This window comes from Myodes glareolus, chromosome 27, assembly GCF_982192425.1.
Source record: "Myodes glareolus chromosome 27, mMyoGla1.1, whole genome shotgun sequence".
Lineage (NCBI taxonomy): Eukaryota > Metazoa > Chordata > Mammalia > Rodentia > Cricetidae > Myodes > Myodes glareolus.
Window position 1 is genome coordinate 9,369,810 of NC_142052.1, and position 17,410 is coordinate 9,387,219.

The 17,410-nt window shown below is 37.4% G+C and overlaps 1 protein-coding gene across 1 annotated transcript in view; it reads left to right on the forward strand.

Annotated features, from left to right (window-relative positions):
• The window catches only part of Sema3d (semaphorin 3D), a 193,627-nt gene that overhangs the window by 77,673 nt on the left and 98,544 nt on the right, over positions 1–17,410 (forward strand). Inside the window, exon 3 of the mRNA XM_048433583.3 lies at positions 12,600–12,760. Coding sequence (XP_048289540.3) covers positions 12,600–12,760 — 161 coding nt within the window. The remainder of the gene's footprint in view (positions 1–12,599; positions 12,761–17,410) is intronic.

Consider the following 17,410-nt stretch of genomic DNA (forward strand, 5'->3'; position numbering starts at 1 on the left):
GAATTCACTTCCCTGAATTACTAGGTGACTTGAGTTAGGGGTTTGTTTTACTTCTTTAGTTTAAATGAAATAGGTAATCTACTGCTTGTAAGACTTAGCTGCAGGAATAGTTTAGTGAAGTACAGATCCCAACAACACAGTGTTATAAAAATGCATAAATTAACATGTTAGGATTAAGAGTTTGAAAGTCTCTTTGTGTAAAAAAGAAAGAATTCAGTTCCTTAAATCAATCAAGCTGAGCACAAAGGGGCCTCAGTGTTTCCCTGCATTTCTGTTATAAGTGGGATTCAGACATCAGGAGAATCTGTATAACCTGGGCACATCTAAGAAATACAGAACCTCAGGCCGACTCTTACTTTTGAATGACAGTCTACACATTAACCAGAATCACAGCTGACTTAAATGAAAGGCAAATTCAGAAATACAATCTTCTAGACAGCTTTGCTTCTCGTGTCCTTCTTCCCTTTCAACATGAGCACGTGGACAATGAGCATGAGGGTGTCACCACAGGCGTCCACAGTTTGGATTCCAGATGGCACAAGTCCATCTCTACATCATTAACAGTGTGTAACAAAGTCTGCCTGGATGACAAGAGAGACACATGTGTTAGTGTCTGTGTGTGTGTGCTTGCCAAAGTATGTATATGGTGATTAAGAGAAGATTTACAGGAGGCGTTCTCCCTTCCCACCCTGTGAGTCTAAGGGATCCAATTCTGGTGATAAAGCTGGATGCTGAGGACGTTTACCTGCTGGGCCATCTCATCAGATGGATGAAAGGATTCACAAAATAACTGAAAAGATGGGAGTTGCCGTATATGTAAAATAAAATGCTCTAAAGAATTTCAAATATAATATTAAATGGATCTCTGATTATTGAAAGAAAATTTAAAATATTTTGTATAAAATAACCATTAGCATTAAAGAATTTTCACTACAAATTTTACCTAATTTGTGATTATTGGGAAACTTCCAAAAGGCAGTATCACATGGTGTGGACTGCTGTGACAGGGGAGAACAAAATAATTGTTGAATATAATCAAGTAATTTAGAAGAACAGTGTGAATCTTAGTGTGACCATACGAAGAAGAAACATTTGAAAAGGAGAGAAATTTGCTCTTTGGACTTTCAGTTTTCACTGGATATTGGTGCCCAAGATACGAAATGGATGGAGAAGAAATGATAGATATTAACCAGGATCCAAGGAGAGTACAGAAATAAGAAAAGGAAACTAAATCTGGTTATACCCTGGAGTTATTAAAGTCAGAAAGATGACATGTTTAGAGGTAAAACTGTCAACTAAAGAACTGAACTAAGACTCACAAGGGGTCCTGGGGCTTTAAGTCATTGACCAACAGCACAAAGTTTATGGGGCATGAACAACTTACGGAAAAGATCAAAGTTGAAGCAGGAAATATTGTCTTACTGTCTAAATGGTGTGAATACTGTCTGTTGGAAAATGCCCTCCAGTAGGCATGTGTGAGAAGGATGACGTCAGTGTTGTGACCACCTCTAGAAAATCAGAGGCCATCATCTGGAGAAAACCTGGGGAACCCCTTTTGGATTATGAACATCTATTCTAAATGAGGAGCCAATGTGAAAATTTCCCCTAGTCAGTGGACATGTAAGGGCAGATTTCACAAGGAACAAGCATGATGAATGGAAACCGGACATATATGTGGCAAATTAGTTTAAGTTTCATAATAGCAAGAGTGATCGCATGGTTTGAACAAATTCCAGGAAAAACAAAAGGCATGTTCAAAGGCTTGGGGTACAGATGGTTTAAAATGTCTCAGCAGTGACCAAAGCCTCACATATGACTTGATCATTGTTTGCAATATGCATTCGTCTAAATTTAAGGCAAATTGATATTTGAAACTATAAGTATTAGAAATATGATCTTTTAAATATAATCCCTTGCTCTCTATTTTGAAGAGGTGTTACTATGCGGAATCTTATTTTTTTATATACTTGCCTAATAACTCTGAGCAAAACATATTAAGATGTGGACTTTAAGAGTTTTCTTCTGATTAAGTTCATATGCTTGGCTAGAACACATTCTTATTAATGAGGTAGAATTTTGATTTTAAGCACGCCATGAAAATGGAGAAGGTCTCAAGGCCTTGAGGAAGCAATGTAAAGAATTATGGTAGGATCAATTTCCCTCAGAACTATCCTCCAGCTACCTGTGAGATGTAAACAGAGACTGCTTGTTTGTTTGCTGGTCACCCAGACCCGCATAATCACACAGAAACTTTATTAGTTGTAACACTGTTAGGTCAATAGCTTAGGCATAGTCCTAGCTAGCTCTTACATATTAAATTAACACATTGCTATTAATATGTGTATCACCACAAGGCTATGACCTACCAGTAAGTTTCCCACATCTGTCTCCTTTGGCAGCTGCATTTTATCTCCCTGACCCTGCCTACTCTCTCTCTATATATATCTCTGTTCAGATTTCCTGCCTGACTTAACTCTGCTAAGCCATTGGCCAAAAAGCTTTATTCATTCAGAAAGCAAGATGTATACAGAAGTATATACCACATCAATGAGGAAGTCAACTCCCCAACAGCATTGCTCCCTGGGAAGTACTGTTTAGTCACTGAACAATGGGAAAGTATACACCACAGCATGATTGGAGGAATTTAAAAAGACTCATTTTTGAAACTATAAATTTGAGCATTCATAAATCATGACTCTCATGTGATTTGCTTCCATATGAAGTATCTACAGTTAAAATCTGAGGAAAAAACCTGTGAATTGAAAGTAAGGACATGGTTAATGTGACATAATAGACTTAATATACTCCTACCCCACATCCTGAACTTATGAGAACATAGATCTACTGGTACAATAGATTTTGAGTCTAATAAAGCTTTCCCTAAGTAAAATCATCTTATTCACCTTTACCATATTAATATTCTAAAGCTAGAGAACAGAATTATACTCAACATTCCACTGCAGAAGAAAAAGTGAGAATTGACTTTGTTCTTACTTTCTTGTTGGACACCCGTTTGCAAAGAGAAGCGTTTCTAGTGAGCACGTTACCTAGTGAAAGGTCAGTATCACATACATCTACCAATTTGAAGTTGTTCTGTGTGGGAGTTTAATTTTGATTAACATTCTTTCCTTTGTATGCTCTGTATTGTCTGAGCAGTTGACTCTATGTAATTAAATACAGACTTGTTGATTGTAATTCGCATTTTTATGTAGCTAATGAGTGACTTGGCAGCCAAAGCTTTGCATTTGATCTTAAAACTGCTGAAAGTCAAGTCGAACCATTATCAATTAATTCATGCTGTTTTGAATCAGCATAATTCTTTCTAGAATTAAGACTGGGGAAATAGACAAACACCTGTAGATGCTGAAGGATTTAAATAAACTACAGAACCAAAGGATAGTTTTTATTTTACAATGAATATTTTGCTGCCTTTGCTGAATTTTGTACCTAAACTTTGCTTGGGAGTGAATGGAAAGACAAAACTTTTCTGAACAAAAATCAGAAAGTTCTTTGAAGTAACCTCAATGAGGAGATTTTAGGACAGCCACTAAGTCAATATGTAAAGACCAAGCCATTCAGAATTGGGATAGTAGTGAAATGTGGTATCAAGGCAGGAGTAGAAGGCAAGCAGAAAACATTGAATGCAAATGACAAGCACATTTCATGGAAGACCTTTCCCTTGATGATAAAGCGGAGACGGTAGGGCACGGACTTGTGGTGAGCCTCCTGGGTTGGCAGAGAGAGGAGGCTGGGCGTTGAGCTGTATCGACTTTTATGTGCAAGATTTCTTCGAGCAGAAGTCTGGTCCACGGATTGGCAGGGAGTGAAACCTGACTTTCTTCAAAGCTGATTTTCTTTTTAAGTGATGGATCTTTACCACTCGAAACCTTCGTGTGTGTGTGTGTGTGTGTGTGTGTGTGTGTGTGTGTGTGTGAAACCTAGTAAAGGACCTTCCATTTATAGGGTGTGCAAAGTCATTTTTCAGCCACGCAGACTTATGAGAGAAACTGCCAACTCCACCCAGTTCAGGATCTCTGGCAGTAAATTTAATTTTTCAGAGGTTTAAGGTCATGTTCATTTAGCACTCAAAAACTGAGGAAGTCTGTGTTGCTTAATCCTAAATTTATTAGATTCAGTATTACTCACCACTCCCTTCCTTTGAGGGGGTGAAGAGGAAGAATGAAGATCATCAGGTCATGCGAGCTTTTAGGCTGAATGCACAATTGTATTAAAGGACACTGAAAAGGAAATACAAAGAATTATTTGAAAAGCGAGCATTTATTTCAATAAAAAACAGGAATTACTCAGTCCTTAACCTGACCTTCACATGGGAGAGCACCTGAGCACTTTACCAGGAGAAGTCCTTGTCTCAGGCCTTCAACACTAAGGGAAATCCATAATATGAAACCCAGTGATGATTTCCACCTTAAGTAGCTTGACACACTGTTAGTAACACAAGATTGGCAATAAGATCTCCCATATTTATAATTATTTAATATCTTAGTTGTGTTTTCCTCAAAGGACAGGGTCTACCTACTATTAAGAGCAGAAGAGGCATTCAGAAATTCAGATGTGAGTCCATTTATTATTCGATAAGTCATGAGTCGTAACCAAATTTTTAAAAATGTTTTAATACATGGTACTCAGTCCCACCCAGAGAAGAGGACATTGAAATAGTATTAGGTTTAGTTATAGTAGGTTAATTATAGAAAACAAGTCTTTTCCATTTCACTGCTAATGGTATTTTGTGTTTGGTTAATCTCAGTACTCCCGTCACAGTGGATTTTCCTTTCACCTGTGGTTTAGCTTCTCTTCTCTACCAGGCTGTGCATTCCACACGGTATTGCTGTTAGACAGGGTGTCTTGATCAAGCTGTCAGTACTTTCCAGCGGAAAAATGGTGCTCAGGAGACCACATCCGAGCTTTTGAAATTGAATTTGAAGTGACAAGATAAAAGACCATTGTCCTACAGCAAATACTAACTTTCTTTTTCTCACTATGTATGGGAAACACAATTTTTCTTTTCATATTTGCCCAGATATAAAATATGTTGATGAAGGTCAATTTACAACTCTTTTTTGAAAAAGTACACATATAATTGTGTGTCATAGCACACATAAACAGTCTCAGCAAACACAGGCAGGTAAAGCGAAAAAGGTTTAGAAATTTATGGTCATTTTGAAAACATGCTGCCTCATAAACGAGCTAGGTAGGGAAACAACTCTGCTAAATGTGAGGATGTGATTACAGATACCCAGAACACTCTTAAAGCCGGAGGAGATGCATTTCTAATCCCCGTGCTTCTACAGTGAGATGGAAGGCAGACATAGACCCTGGAAGCTAATGAACTAGCTAGCCTAAAGAACACTGCAGCAAGCAAGAAACCCAGAGAAGGCAGAAGTATGGGAGCAACCGCTGAGGCTGTCCTCTGATTGCACACACACACACACACACACACACACACACACACACACACACACGTGCACACAGAGAGAGGGTAAATTTTAAAAGAAGATAATGAAGTCGGAAAGAAAGAGAGGGTAAATAAAGAAAAGAAAAAGTGCATATACCTGCAGGGCTGGGATTGTGAATCCTTTATGTTGCGACCGATTCTCACAACCCCTTCCCAATTCTCTGTAATGCATTATAGACCATGAATACCTCTGGTGTCTTTCTCAAATCCACTGCAGAAGATAATGTCTATGCTTTAAAAATATTAGACAATTACTGATATATTTACTTTGGAAGTAATTATACTATCTGCTTTCCAACATTGTGTTTCTAGTACAGAAGTATGGTTTGAGTATCTGGGTGACATTCCAAAGCTGAAAGAGGGTAAGAGAATAAGAAGGCACTGACAAAAGACAGGACAAGAAGCTTCGGTGGCTTAGCTTGGAGTTTACATGGATCAAAGAAACCATGTGAGGCTCCAGTGTAAATGCTGCTGACATCCCAAGCAAGGGTGCCCCTGAGTAAGTAAGCTCACAAGAGACCTCAGCATGGAACGTGTGAAGGGACACACTTGTCCTTTCATTAAGGGCAGAGAGGAAGGAAACCCGGCAAGACTTCAGGGCTTACAGATGAGAATGATGCTGACAGTTGTACCCCTGAGAATTTCCAATTTAGGCAAAAACATAAAACTCAGTTTGCACTAAGAACAGCCAAGTCTCCACTTCTGATTCCTGGAGTTCATGGTATGTGTCAGCTTTAGGTGTAAAGATATATTCTCTAGGGTTGTTATTGTCTAGGTTTTAGTTGATGATCCCATGGAAACGAGCAACAACTTTGATGCATTTGGCAAGAATGCAAGAAAGATAAGCTTGGGAAGAGGAACCTGTCCCAATCTCTGTCCCAAGGTCCCTTCCTAACGTGTCTGTCAGCTGGAGAAGTGTTCATATGTAATTCCTTAGTTTAATTATTTTATTTGGCTGCAGAGGGCTGGTGAGGCATGCTTTAATCACTTTGATGCTAGCGTTGTTGCAGTACAACGTTAAATCATTTGGAAATGACGATGCTTCAGGTTAGTCAATATTTTTGCAGCTGTTTTCTTGCTAAGTTTGTTTGAAACCCAACCAAATAGAATTTGTTATGGTGAAATAGGATCCAGCAAATGAATATATCAACTTTATTTTCCTCCATGCATAAGTAGAAGAAAAAAAACTTTGAAATTCACAGTTCTTAAGTGTATGTCTCCCTGCACCGACTTGGGTGTATTTCAGGGACTTTTCTTGTTTTAGAGATTCCTGGGTAGTCTTCCTGACGCCACCAGGCCCCATCATCATCCGTCCTGAGCTCTGTAGGCACACTTATCTCTCTAACACTCAGTTTGAGACCTTGCCACTTCCTTGAAAACTAAAATGTGCATGGCTTCCAGTCACCTACATAATAGCCTAACTCCCCTGCCTGACATCACTGCCCTCAGCTATCTCGACACTGTCTGTATGTCTAGTTTCACTTCTTGTGGTCCCACATATTTTCCATGTTTAATAGACTGAATTCCATGCTACAAATAGTCATTAAGTACTTAATTTTCTCAGACACTAAGATAACTACTGGAAACTGAAATGCAAGTAAGGCTGGTCTTTTTCATGACTTGAGTACATACCAAGGAATAGCAACAGCACAGACTTATCTTCCTCCCATAACACACACAAGAAGGAAATAATTTCCAAGACAATCAGAATAATGAAATTGGCATCAATAGTGAAACCTCCATAAATTATTTTCTTTCTAGGCATATATTTATATTTATATAAATTTATAAACAAGGAACAAGTATCGGTCACAATAATCAATATCAATAAATAGAATTATAAAAATAAACTGCAATAAAAGCTGCAAATGTACAGTCTCTACCAAGTTATCTTATTGACTGGTATATGGCTATATTGTGGTGACAAAGCAAGTTACAAGTTGCAGTGTTGGTCTGGTATGATGAAGACTTGTGAGTGGCAAAGGTATTGGGGTACAATGTAGCTTTAGTCTACACTGACCCGATGATTCATCAGGTCTTATTACTTTAAGTGACCTTAAGCCATGATTATGTTGGGTAGGTAAAGGACACATCAGGGAGATTCTGTGCAAGGGATGGCTCAGAAAGAAAATTCAGACCTCTCCTAGAATGTAATCCACATGTGCTGTGATTTATTTTCAAATAAATTTATTACTTTCACACACACACACACACACACACAGTGATCCAATAGCTTTTGCAGGGAAGATTCTCTAAAACAATGTGAACATCCAGCTGAGTGTCTCTTTTAGGCTATATAATTTTGTGTAATAAATATTCTTTAATCTTCTCAGAATATCATAAATTGGCAGATATGTTTTAACCTACATGTTACAGGTTTATAAGAAGATACAATAATGTGTTTAAAAAAAACTTGTTTTCCCAAATTGGAGGTCAATGCTAATATTTATAACAACAGAACTCTCAACAGAGAAATCTAAAATGGCTGAAAGACACTTAAGGAAATGCTCAACATCCTTAATCATCAGAGAAATGCAAATCAAAACAACTCCGGGATTCTATCTTACACCTATAAGAATGGCCTAGATCAAAAACACGATGACAACTTATGCTTGAGATGATGGGTGGTAAAGGGAACCCTCCTCTATTGATGGTGGGAATGCAAGCTGGTACAACCCCTTTGGATATCAGTGTGGTGATTTTTCAAAAAATTAGGAAACAACCTTCCTCAAGATCCAGCAATACCACTTTTGGTATATACCCAAAGCATACTCAATCGTACCACAAGGACATGTGCTCAGTTATGTTCATAGCAAAACTGTTTGTCATAGCCAGAACCTGGAAACAACCTAAATGCCCCTCAGCCAATAGATAATGAAAATATGGTGCATTCATACAATGGAGTTCTACACAGCAGAAAAAAAATAATGAGATCTTGAAATTTTCAGGCAATTGGATAGATCTAGAAAACATCATATTGAGTGAGGTAACCCAGACCCAAAAAGGCAAACATTATATATACTCACTCATAAGTGGCTTTTAGACATAAAGCAAAGAAAGCTAGCTTACAATTCACAATTCCAGAGAACCTAGACAATGATGAGGACCCCGAGAAAGACATACATACATGGATCTAATCAATATGGGAAGTAGAAAAAGACAAGATGTCCTGAGTAAATTGGGAGCATGGGGACCATGGGAGAGGTTGAAAGGAAGTGGGGCAGAAAAAAAATGTGTGACTCAATAAAATCAATTTAAAAATTGATTTGAAAAAGGAAAAAACAAACAACAAAATAAACAACAATACTTACTAACCTTTTCACACTTAGTAGTCATAATTTTAAGAAATGCTAAAAATTACCTCTTCTACTTGTCGAGAGAATAATATAAATGTGCGAATGTTATACTTTCTTTACATAGATTTTAAAAAGAACACATTATCCTTGTAATAGGTGATCAATCCACAGCATGGGGTGCATGCCACCTATTGTTCGAAGGCCAATCTCACACTAAAGCCTTCGTTCTGTGAGCTAACAGCAGTTGCCATATGATTTCTCTTAACTTCACTTCTGTTTTAGGAAGCTGAGACACGGTGGTCCAGGGACTTGTCCTAAATCACTACATCACACTGCCAATGATTTGCCAACCACAGACAGGACGCTGGTGCTTTGATCTAACTCTTGCACGCCTGGTCCTATTTTTCTTTATGCCATGTCATATTGCATCTTATAATTTTCAATGTAATTCATGTTTCAGAACAACCATCAGTTTTGAAAAATTGAAGTCATGAGGGTTTATATCAAATAAAACTGTTTACTAGTGAAGTGAGTATATACTCTTGGGAGTCTCTTCAATTACTTTTAATTTTTCACATTTCTACTTTACCTAAGAGAAATCCCAAGGAAAATACAGATTTGCCTGATTGTGCGAAGGTTAGTGTGAAATACATTCTTTTAAAAGGCTTTAATCATGTCAGTCCTAGCCCATCCCTTAATCCCACTGCTTTCTTCTCGATTCTACTTACAGCCAGTGTGGAATGTTCATTGGAAATGAGTCCAAAACATAGCATTCAGAGTTGTAAAATTATATTGCAATATTGTACCTCTGATGTAAAAAATGACACTCAGTTCCATAAAAATGAGGTTAGAGTTCAATGTCCATCTACTCTGCATAAAGTGTTATCTATAAATATTAAAGAAAGAGTTTTGTTTGGTAACCACACGCACTTGAGATTCCTGGTCGTGTTACACGTTTATACCTTTTTCATATTCTAAAATAAATTTTTCAAGTCTATCTTGGAAATTGAGCAAAATAATAATTAATAAATGGAAGTAGAAAAAAGTAGGAATCAATAGTTAATTACATCAAAATTACCAACTGTTTTTAAATTTTCATATCCTCAACCTTAGTAAAGTGATAAATTTGTTACTACTACCTTTTTGGTGATCAATGCTCTAGGTTTACAGAAATAAAAGATACTATTGTAAGTACTTTGGTTAAAAGAAATGTGTTATAAAGATCTAGTTTACTTAGAAGTGTCTGTTATCATTGTTGCGAACCAAGTGCACTGGGCCTACAAATAGGTCTCAAAGTGAAGGAAACTAGGAAATACACTATAATTACCAGGTTTGACACCAAAGACCATAACTATAGGATATGCATTTCACTTCATCGAAATGAAATGGTTTCATTTGTGAAGTTACATTTGTACTGAGTCATTTGAAGGTTTCATCCAACTTTACAATTTGTATTCTATCTCCAGTTTCAGGCCACACTTCTTTAGAAATTAATTCAACTTTTTGTTTCCATCTTTGTGTGAAACAAACATCTGAACAAGAAATGTAGATTATTAATAGTAAGGAAGAGTGCATTGCTAGGAGACACTATCTCACAGAGAACTCCCTGAACTTTGGCTCTTACAATCTACATAATGGTCCCTGAACAATAGGTGTAGGAGCTGGTTTGTAGATGTTTTCACTGGGATTGGGCTTCACAGCTCTTCCTTTTGATTGGTTATGGGTTTCTACCATGCTTTCCTGTCACAAAGAATACACAGAGAGATTCACCAACATGACTTCCTAAACATGAGTGGACATGCTACCGTGCATGAGAAAAGCCCAGGAGGCCTCAACCTACGCAAAGAACTATAGACAACTAAGCAAGGCTGAGCGCAGAATAATGGTCTTCCCCAGGAAAAAGGACACAGATTGGTTATCCAATGCTAAATGGCCAGCTATAAAAACACACATACAATTAACATTATCCAGACATATACAAAGCAGGTTGCACCTATGCATTAGAGATGTATATGCATATACCTTCATAAGTTCATACATGGAAATAACAATTAATGAACAAAGAGGCCGCAAACATGAAAAAAAAAAAAAGGACGCATGTATGGGAGGGTTTACAGAGGAGAAAGGGAAGGGAGAGAAGATTTGCATGTACTATAATCTCAAAAAATAAGAAATTAAAAATGTTGTGAGAATGCAGGCATTCCATTAATGCTCCATCCTGAACACTATCACGAACAGGAGGAAGAGGTGAAGGAGAGCTCGTCCAGAGGGTTAGAATGCATACTGTTCTTTCAGAGAACATGCCTTTCCTCCTAACATCCATGGCTCATAACTGCCATAATTTGAATTCCAGGGAGATCTGACACCTCTCGCCTGGAAGAACAGTACTCATATGCACATATACGCCCACACATACTTAACAGCTAAATCTCTAAATTGCTCCATTTTAAAACAAGTGGTTTATGTTTATGAGTGTATTGTCTGCATGCATTTCAGGGCACTAATGTGTGCCTGGTGCCTGCGGAGGCCAGAAGGGAGAGCCTGATCTCTTGGAACCAGAGTTACAGGAGCCACCACATGGGTGCTAGAAACCCACATCCTTATGAAAGAGGAATAGGTGCAATTAAGACAGGGTCATTTTTCCAGCTCTCCAATTTTACTTATAAAAGATTTTTCTTTAGTACTGGAAAGTTAAAAAAAATAACTGTTATAGACAAAAAAGTGAATATTTGAAAACACATGTCTCGCAAGGGACAAATAGCCAAAATGTAAGAAGACTTACTACAATTCGATAGTAAGAAACAAAATGAATTTTGAAAGAATATAATCAAAGGCATTAATATTCACCTTACCAATAAGGATATAAAATATCAAATAAGCATATGAACTCATATATCATACCAGTATCATCAGAGAAACTCAAAGTAAAACGACATAACATTACATGTCTATTAAAAGGGTTACATCTAAAATGCTGATAACAACAATGCGAATAAGAGCAATAGAACCATGCAATCATCATCAAGCAAAATACAAATGATTTATACATCTTGTTAGGCATATTGGACAATTTCTGGCAAAACTAAGTATGTGACCAACAATTGTTTCTTTTGCTTTACTTCAAAGAAATCAGAAATTTATATGCAAAAACCTTTGTATGCATATATTTTATTGTAGCTACCAGAACTTGGAAGCAACAAATTAGTCTTACTTGTGGGTAAATGGATGAATTACAATATAAACAGAAAATAAAACAGTACTCAGAAAAACAAATATCACTTGCTTTTAACGTGAATGTTGGAAGGGTTATCAAGGGAGAGGGAAGAGATCAGAAGGGAGGAAGGCGAGCCACGGTATGTAAGAGGTGAATGTAAACACTGTGCAATGTGAAATCAGAAGGAAAATGTCATAATAGCACCAACATTTTTCATACTCAGTAGAATTTTTAAAAAGCACAAGAGGAAAAAATTACCATGATATTTATGACACACTTTTATGCTTTGTTGATGCATCTTGGGTATGTCATTTTTCAAATTAAAAAAAATGCTTTAAATTATAATTTATGACCTGCTTTGGTAATGCCTTGTATTTCATAGTTCAAAGTTTTATATTAATGTTAAAATGTATTTTATACACAGAACAGAAGCAATCACTATTTAAGGAAAAGTGTCTGCTTCTGAAGGAGCTAAACTTGTTCCAATGTGTCAACACTGGGGCATCCACGCCGCACAAGTATGTTTAAAAAGTGGATCGATATGTGTATTAGGGCATGTAAATACATTTTATGCTGAAAGCTTTCCCTTCCTCTCCCTCTTTTAACTTTTCCACAGACTTGCTGCTCTCAAACAGCTGCATTCCCTTTTTGGGTTCGTCGGAAGGACTGGATTTCCAGACGCTCCTTGTAGATGAGGAGAGAGGCAGGCTGTTCCTAGGGGTCAAGGACCATGTCTTCCTGCTCAGTCTGGTCGACTTAAACAAAAACGTTAAGAAGGTCAGTTTATTTATATACATCGTTGGTGGATTCATTGAGTTTTTTCTGTGCCTTATGCCTGCTTTGTGTTAGGTGACAGTGTCGCTCAGGAGGCCTTCCAAGTGTCAAAAACAATAGAAGGCAGTTAAAAACAAAATCCCTGTGACAACATTTTATGCTTTTATGGGTTTCAGTATATATATGTATATATATATATATATATATATATATATGCATATTTTGTGTCAATGAGCACAATATTGAAGCCATTGAAAACATGAATAAAAGCAGCAAAAATGTGTAAATATATACTTATATATTAGAAGAGCAAGTATCTATAATGAAGATATGGCAAGGGAATTAGCCAAGAGTAAACATGTATTCTTTCCTGAAAATGCAACAAGAAATAAATATTTTATTAATTTTTAATTAATAAATACTCCTTTGTTTAAAGACTATGATAATATTTTACATTGTTTCTCCCTTTTTGATTTCACATCTGAACAAATTTCTACCAAGGTCTAATGAATCTGAGCTAATAAAGATTCATAATGCTCCAACCATGAACTGGCTAAGAAGGGTTACCAGTTAAAGGAAACATAGAGAAAGAGAAAGATGATGTTTGAGTAAAATCCCTCAACATTAACCCCACAGACATCAGTCTGAACTGTTCACATAACCAGAGAGTTGCATAACAGCTAAAGACATGTGATGAGTGACCATGAAGACTACTTTTAATATGATATAAAGATATGCTATATGAAGAAGGCTTAAGAAGGAAATTCTAGCTCATATTGCCACCTCAACTCAGCTACCCATGTGGGAGAGGTGCCTTCCACTTGAGTCAGGGAAAGGAAACTAAGTCTAAACTATAGACTTGACAATAACCACTGAAATTTGGGGATGAGCAGAACGTTCTAAACTCTATCTGTCTTGATCAGTACTAGTGAAATTAGGAGATGGGCAGAATATTCTAAACCCTCTCTCTTGTTTCACCCAAATGACCAAAACATGGACCGTGTCAACACAGAAACTTTCTCTATTGCCAATCCACAAATGGTGCAGCAGGGATGGTGATCTATCCTGCAGTAGGGGCTTCAAGGCTCACACAGGGTTGGATCTTTGGTTCACTTCTGGGCTCACTTGCATGAGAACCAGGATTGGACAGAATATAAAGACCACATCCAGATGCCAAAGCTCAAAGACAGACGCTCTAGGTCTGCACCCTCAAAATCCCTATTTAAAATATATGCCAAGGGGATCAAATCTATGCCAGTCTTTTAATAGATCTCAAGTATCTACCCATTCTCCAACTTTTGACTAGACAGATCTAAGGCTATTAGAGTTGAGTGTTACCTGGACAGCCAAAGTTAAACAGAAAAACTCTGTCTCGAAAACAAAACAACTGCAAAAAAAATGCAAAACAAAACAAAAAACAACAACAACGAAACAGCTGAGAATTGTCTGTGTTACCTTAACCCAGTGGTTCTCAACCGTACTAATCCTGTGACTCCTTACAAGAGTTCGTCTTGTTGTAGTGGCCCCACCCATAAAATTATTTGATTGCTACTTTATACCTGTAATTTTGCTATTGTTGTTATCGTAATGTAAATATCTGACATACAGGATATCTGATAAGCAACCCAGAAATGTTCACAATCCACAGGTTGAGAACCATTGCCCCACCTCCATGTTGGGAAAAATCAACTACCTAGCCCTCAGCAAGGTCTCCAAGATAATACCTTTAGAGTATCCTATATCTGGTAGAAACCAACATGGCATTGAAAATGGACTTGTGTTTTCCTTTGTATCATTACTCATTATGATGTGGATCTTATTTGTGGTTATGACAGTTGGACACTGGCCAATTCATATCAACTTTAGTGGCCAAACAACTGCCATCACCCATATAGCCCAACTTTTACAACATAAAAAACTCTATTCACTGAAGTAAATTAAGATTAATTAACACATGTCTTTGCCTTGAAACTCAGTTCTAGGATGGACAGTTCTGTAGATGGAACTTTCTGTCCTGTCCAGTCTCTCAGCCATTTAGTCCCAAAGAAACACACAGAAGCTGATATTAATTACAAATTGCTTGGTCTATTAGCTTTGCCTTATTATTAACTAGCTCTTACAATTTAAATTAACCCATAATTCCTATCTATGTTTAGCTACATGACTTGGTACCTTCTTATTGACAGAGGCTTCTGTCCACCAGTTCCCACAGTTGTTCAGTCCCAAAGAAATACACAGAAATCTACATTAATCATAGACTAGCTGGCCTAGTAGCTCAGGCTTCCTATTAATTCTTTTAACTTATATTAGTCCATAATTCTTGTCTATGTTAGCCACATGGCTTGGTACCTTTTTTGGCCAGGCAGTCATTTCTTGCTTGTTCTGTGTCTGGGTGACAGCTGCAGGCAGCAGACTGACTCTTTCATCTTCCCAGAATTCTCCAGTTCTCATCACCCTTCCTCTACTTCCTGTCTGGTCACCTCACCTCTACTTCCTGCCTGGTCACCTCACCTCTACTTCCTGCCTAACTACTGGCCAATCAGCATTTTATTAGAGCAATACAACTGATAAATCATTGTCCCAGAGCACTTTCTCTCAGTGAGTATCCTCATCTTGCTTCCTCTGCATCTAGCTTGTGACTGTGTCTCTCCACCTTTTCTCTTCCCAGAATTCTTTTAGTCTGATTGTTCTGATTATATTCCTTCCTGGCTATTGGCCAATCAGCATTTTATTAAATCAATATGAGTGACAAGTCTTTATAGGGTAAAAGAGTATTATCCTACAGACAGGCCCTAATAACTCTTATTAGGGTGTCAACAGATAGACTTTTGAAATAGACTATCAAATATTATCAAGAGCCGGCATGAAACCATAATCTATTGGAGTTCTATTCTGTCCAACATCACTGCAATAGGCAATCAATAGAAATGTAAACTTTTGGTCCAGTTTCCATACATGGTTTCTGGATATAATAGAGTCCCATGGAGTTGCTGGTCACACACAAAGCATAGTTTTTGGAGTTTTTAACTCAGAGATGATTCTCAGGAAATTGCCCACAACCCCACAATGCCAAAAGCACAAGCTGGTGACCGTGCACAAGGTAGATAAGTGTGACACTCCAAACCCCAGGAGAAGCATGGGAAAATGGACTACCATTTTAAGGAGAAAGCACTTTGGCTACAACTGAACAAAACAATGACCAGAGACCTGGGAACCTGGGAGGCCATTATCCTTCGATGCTAAAATAGTGACAATACACAGATAGTTGACACTTCAAACGTGAACTTAAACACCATCTAGTGCTAAATTAGTGGAAGTGACTAAGAGCTTGCAAAATATAAAAAAAATATATAAATATAAGCGTTTCTTCCCAGACAAGCTTAAGCAAAAAAGAGACAAATTCTGAAGACTAACATTTATCTTTCTTCTGACAAGTATCAATACTTACCAAATTTTAAGAGGTTTAAGGAAACTGTGCTAAAAAATATTAGCTAGCATTAGTGAACTCTCACATAAAAGAGTTATAAAATATCTACTTTAAGAACTTGCCTATTAGCAATTTACATTTAAAGAGAATAAATTCTATATTTAGAAGATATATAATGCCAGTTTAAATGTGGGGCAGTCTCAGTTATATGTACCTTATAAAAACTTCAAATTACCTAAAAGCAAATACATGGACTGAAATAGGTTAAAACTAGAAAATCTAATTCTATGCAAATCAAATTCAAACGGAAATTGAGGTGGCTATATTTACAGCAGATAAAACTGAGTTTACATGAAAGTGGTAAATGAGAAAAGTAAGGTCATGACTTGATAACAATGAGTTTGACTCAACAAAAGGAAATGGGCAAGTAAGTATGAATGCATTTAATGTAAAAGCACCCAAACATGTAAAGCAAATATTAATAGACTAAAGAAAGAGTGAGACTCCCACTCAACAATTGTTGGAGAGCTTAATGGCCCATTCTGTCAATCCACAGATCATCCAAGCAGAAATATGAGCAGAAATTTAGGAGTTATGTTGAATTCTCAGTCTGACAAACATCCACAGAAAGTTTGGCCCAGCACCCAGACTTCTATATTCTAATCAGCATAGAAAACACTCAAGTGATGCGGGAGAATGTATTCTGTCAATCATATTTTAATAAAACGCTGATTGGCCAGGCAGGCAGTATAGGTGGGAAAACCAGACAGGAAGTAGAGGTGATGCAATGAGAACAGGAGAATTCTGGGAAGCAGGGAGGTTCCTCTGTCACTCCTGCACAGACCACCGAAGAGGTAGCATGTAACTTGCCCTGCTGAGAAAGGTACAGAGCCATATGGCTAATGTAGATAACGATAATGGGGTAACATAAGTTATAAGAGTTAACAAGAAGCCTGACCTAATGGGCCAATCAGTTTATAACCTTATGGAGTCCTGTGTGTGATTTCTCTTTGGGATTTGCCAGCTGTGGGGTACCGGGCAGGACAGAAACCCCAACAAGTCGGCCCCCTCATGTTATATATGGTGCCCACTCAAGTGGGGTGGTAGGCTACTGGAAGTCTCAAAAAGATATATGAAATTAAAATCTTATCAGGAATTTTTTTTTTTACTAAAAAGGAGAAAATTAGAGGCATGGTACTACCTGAATTCAAAATTTACTAGAATCA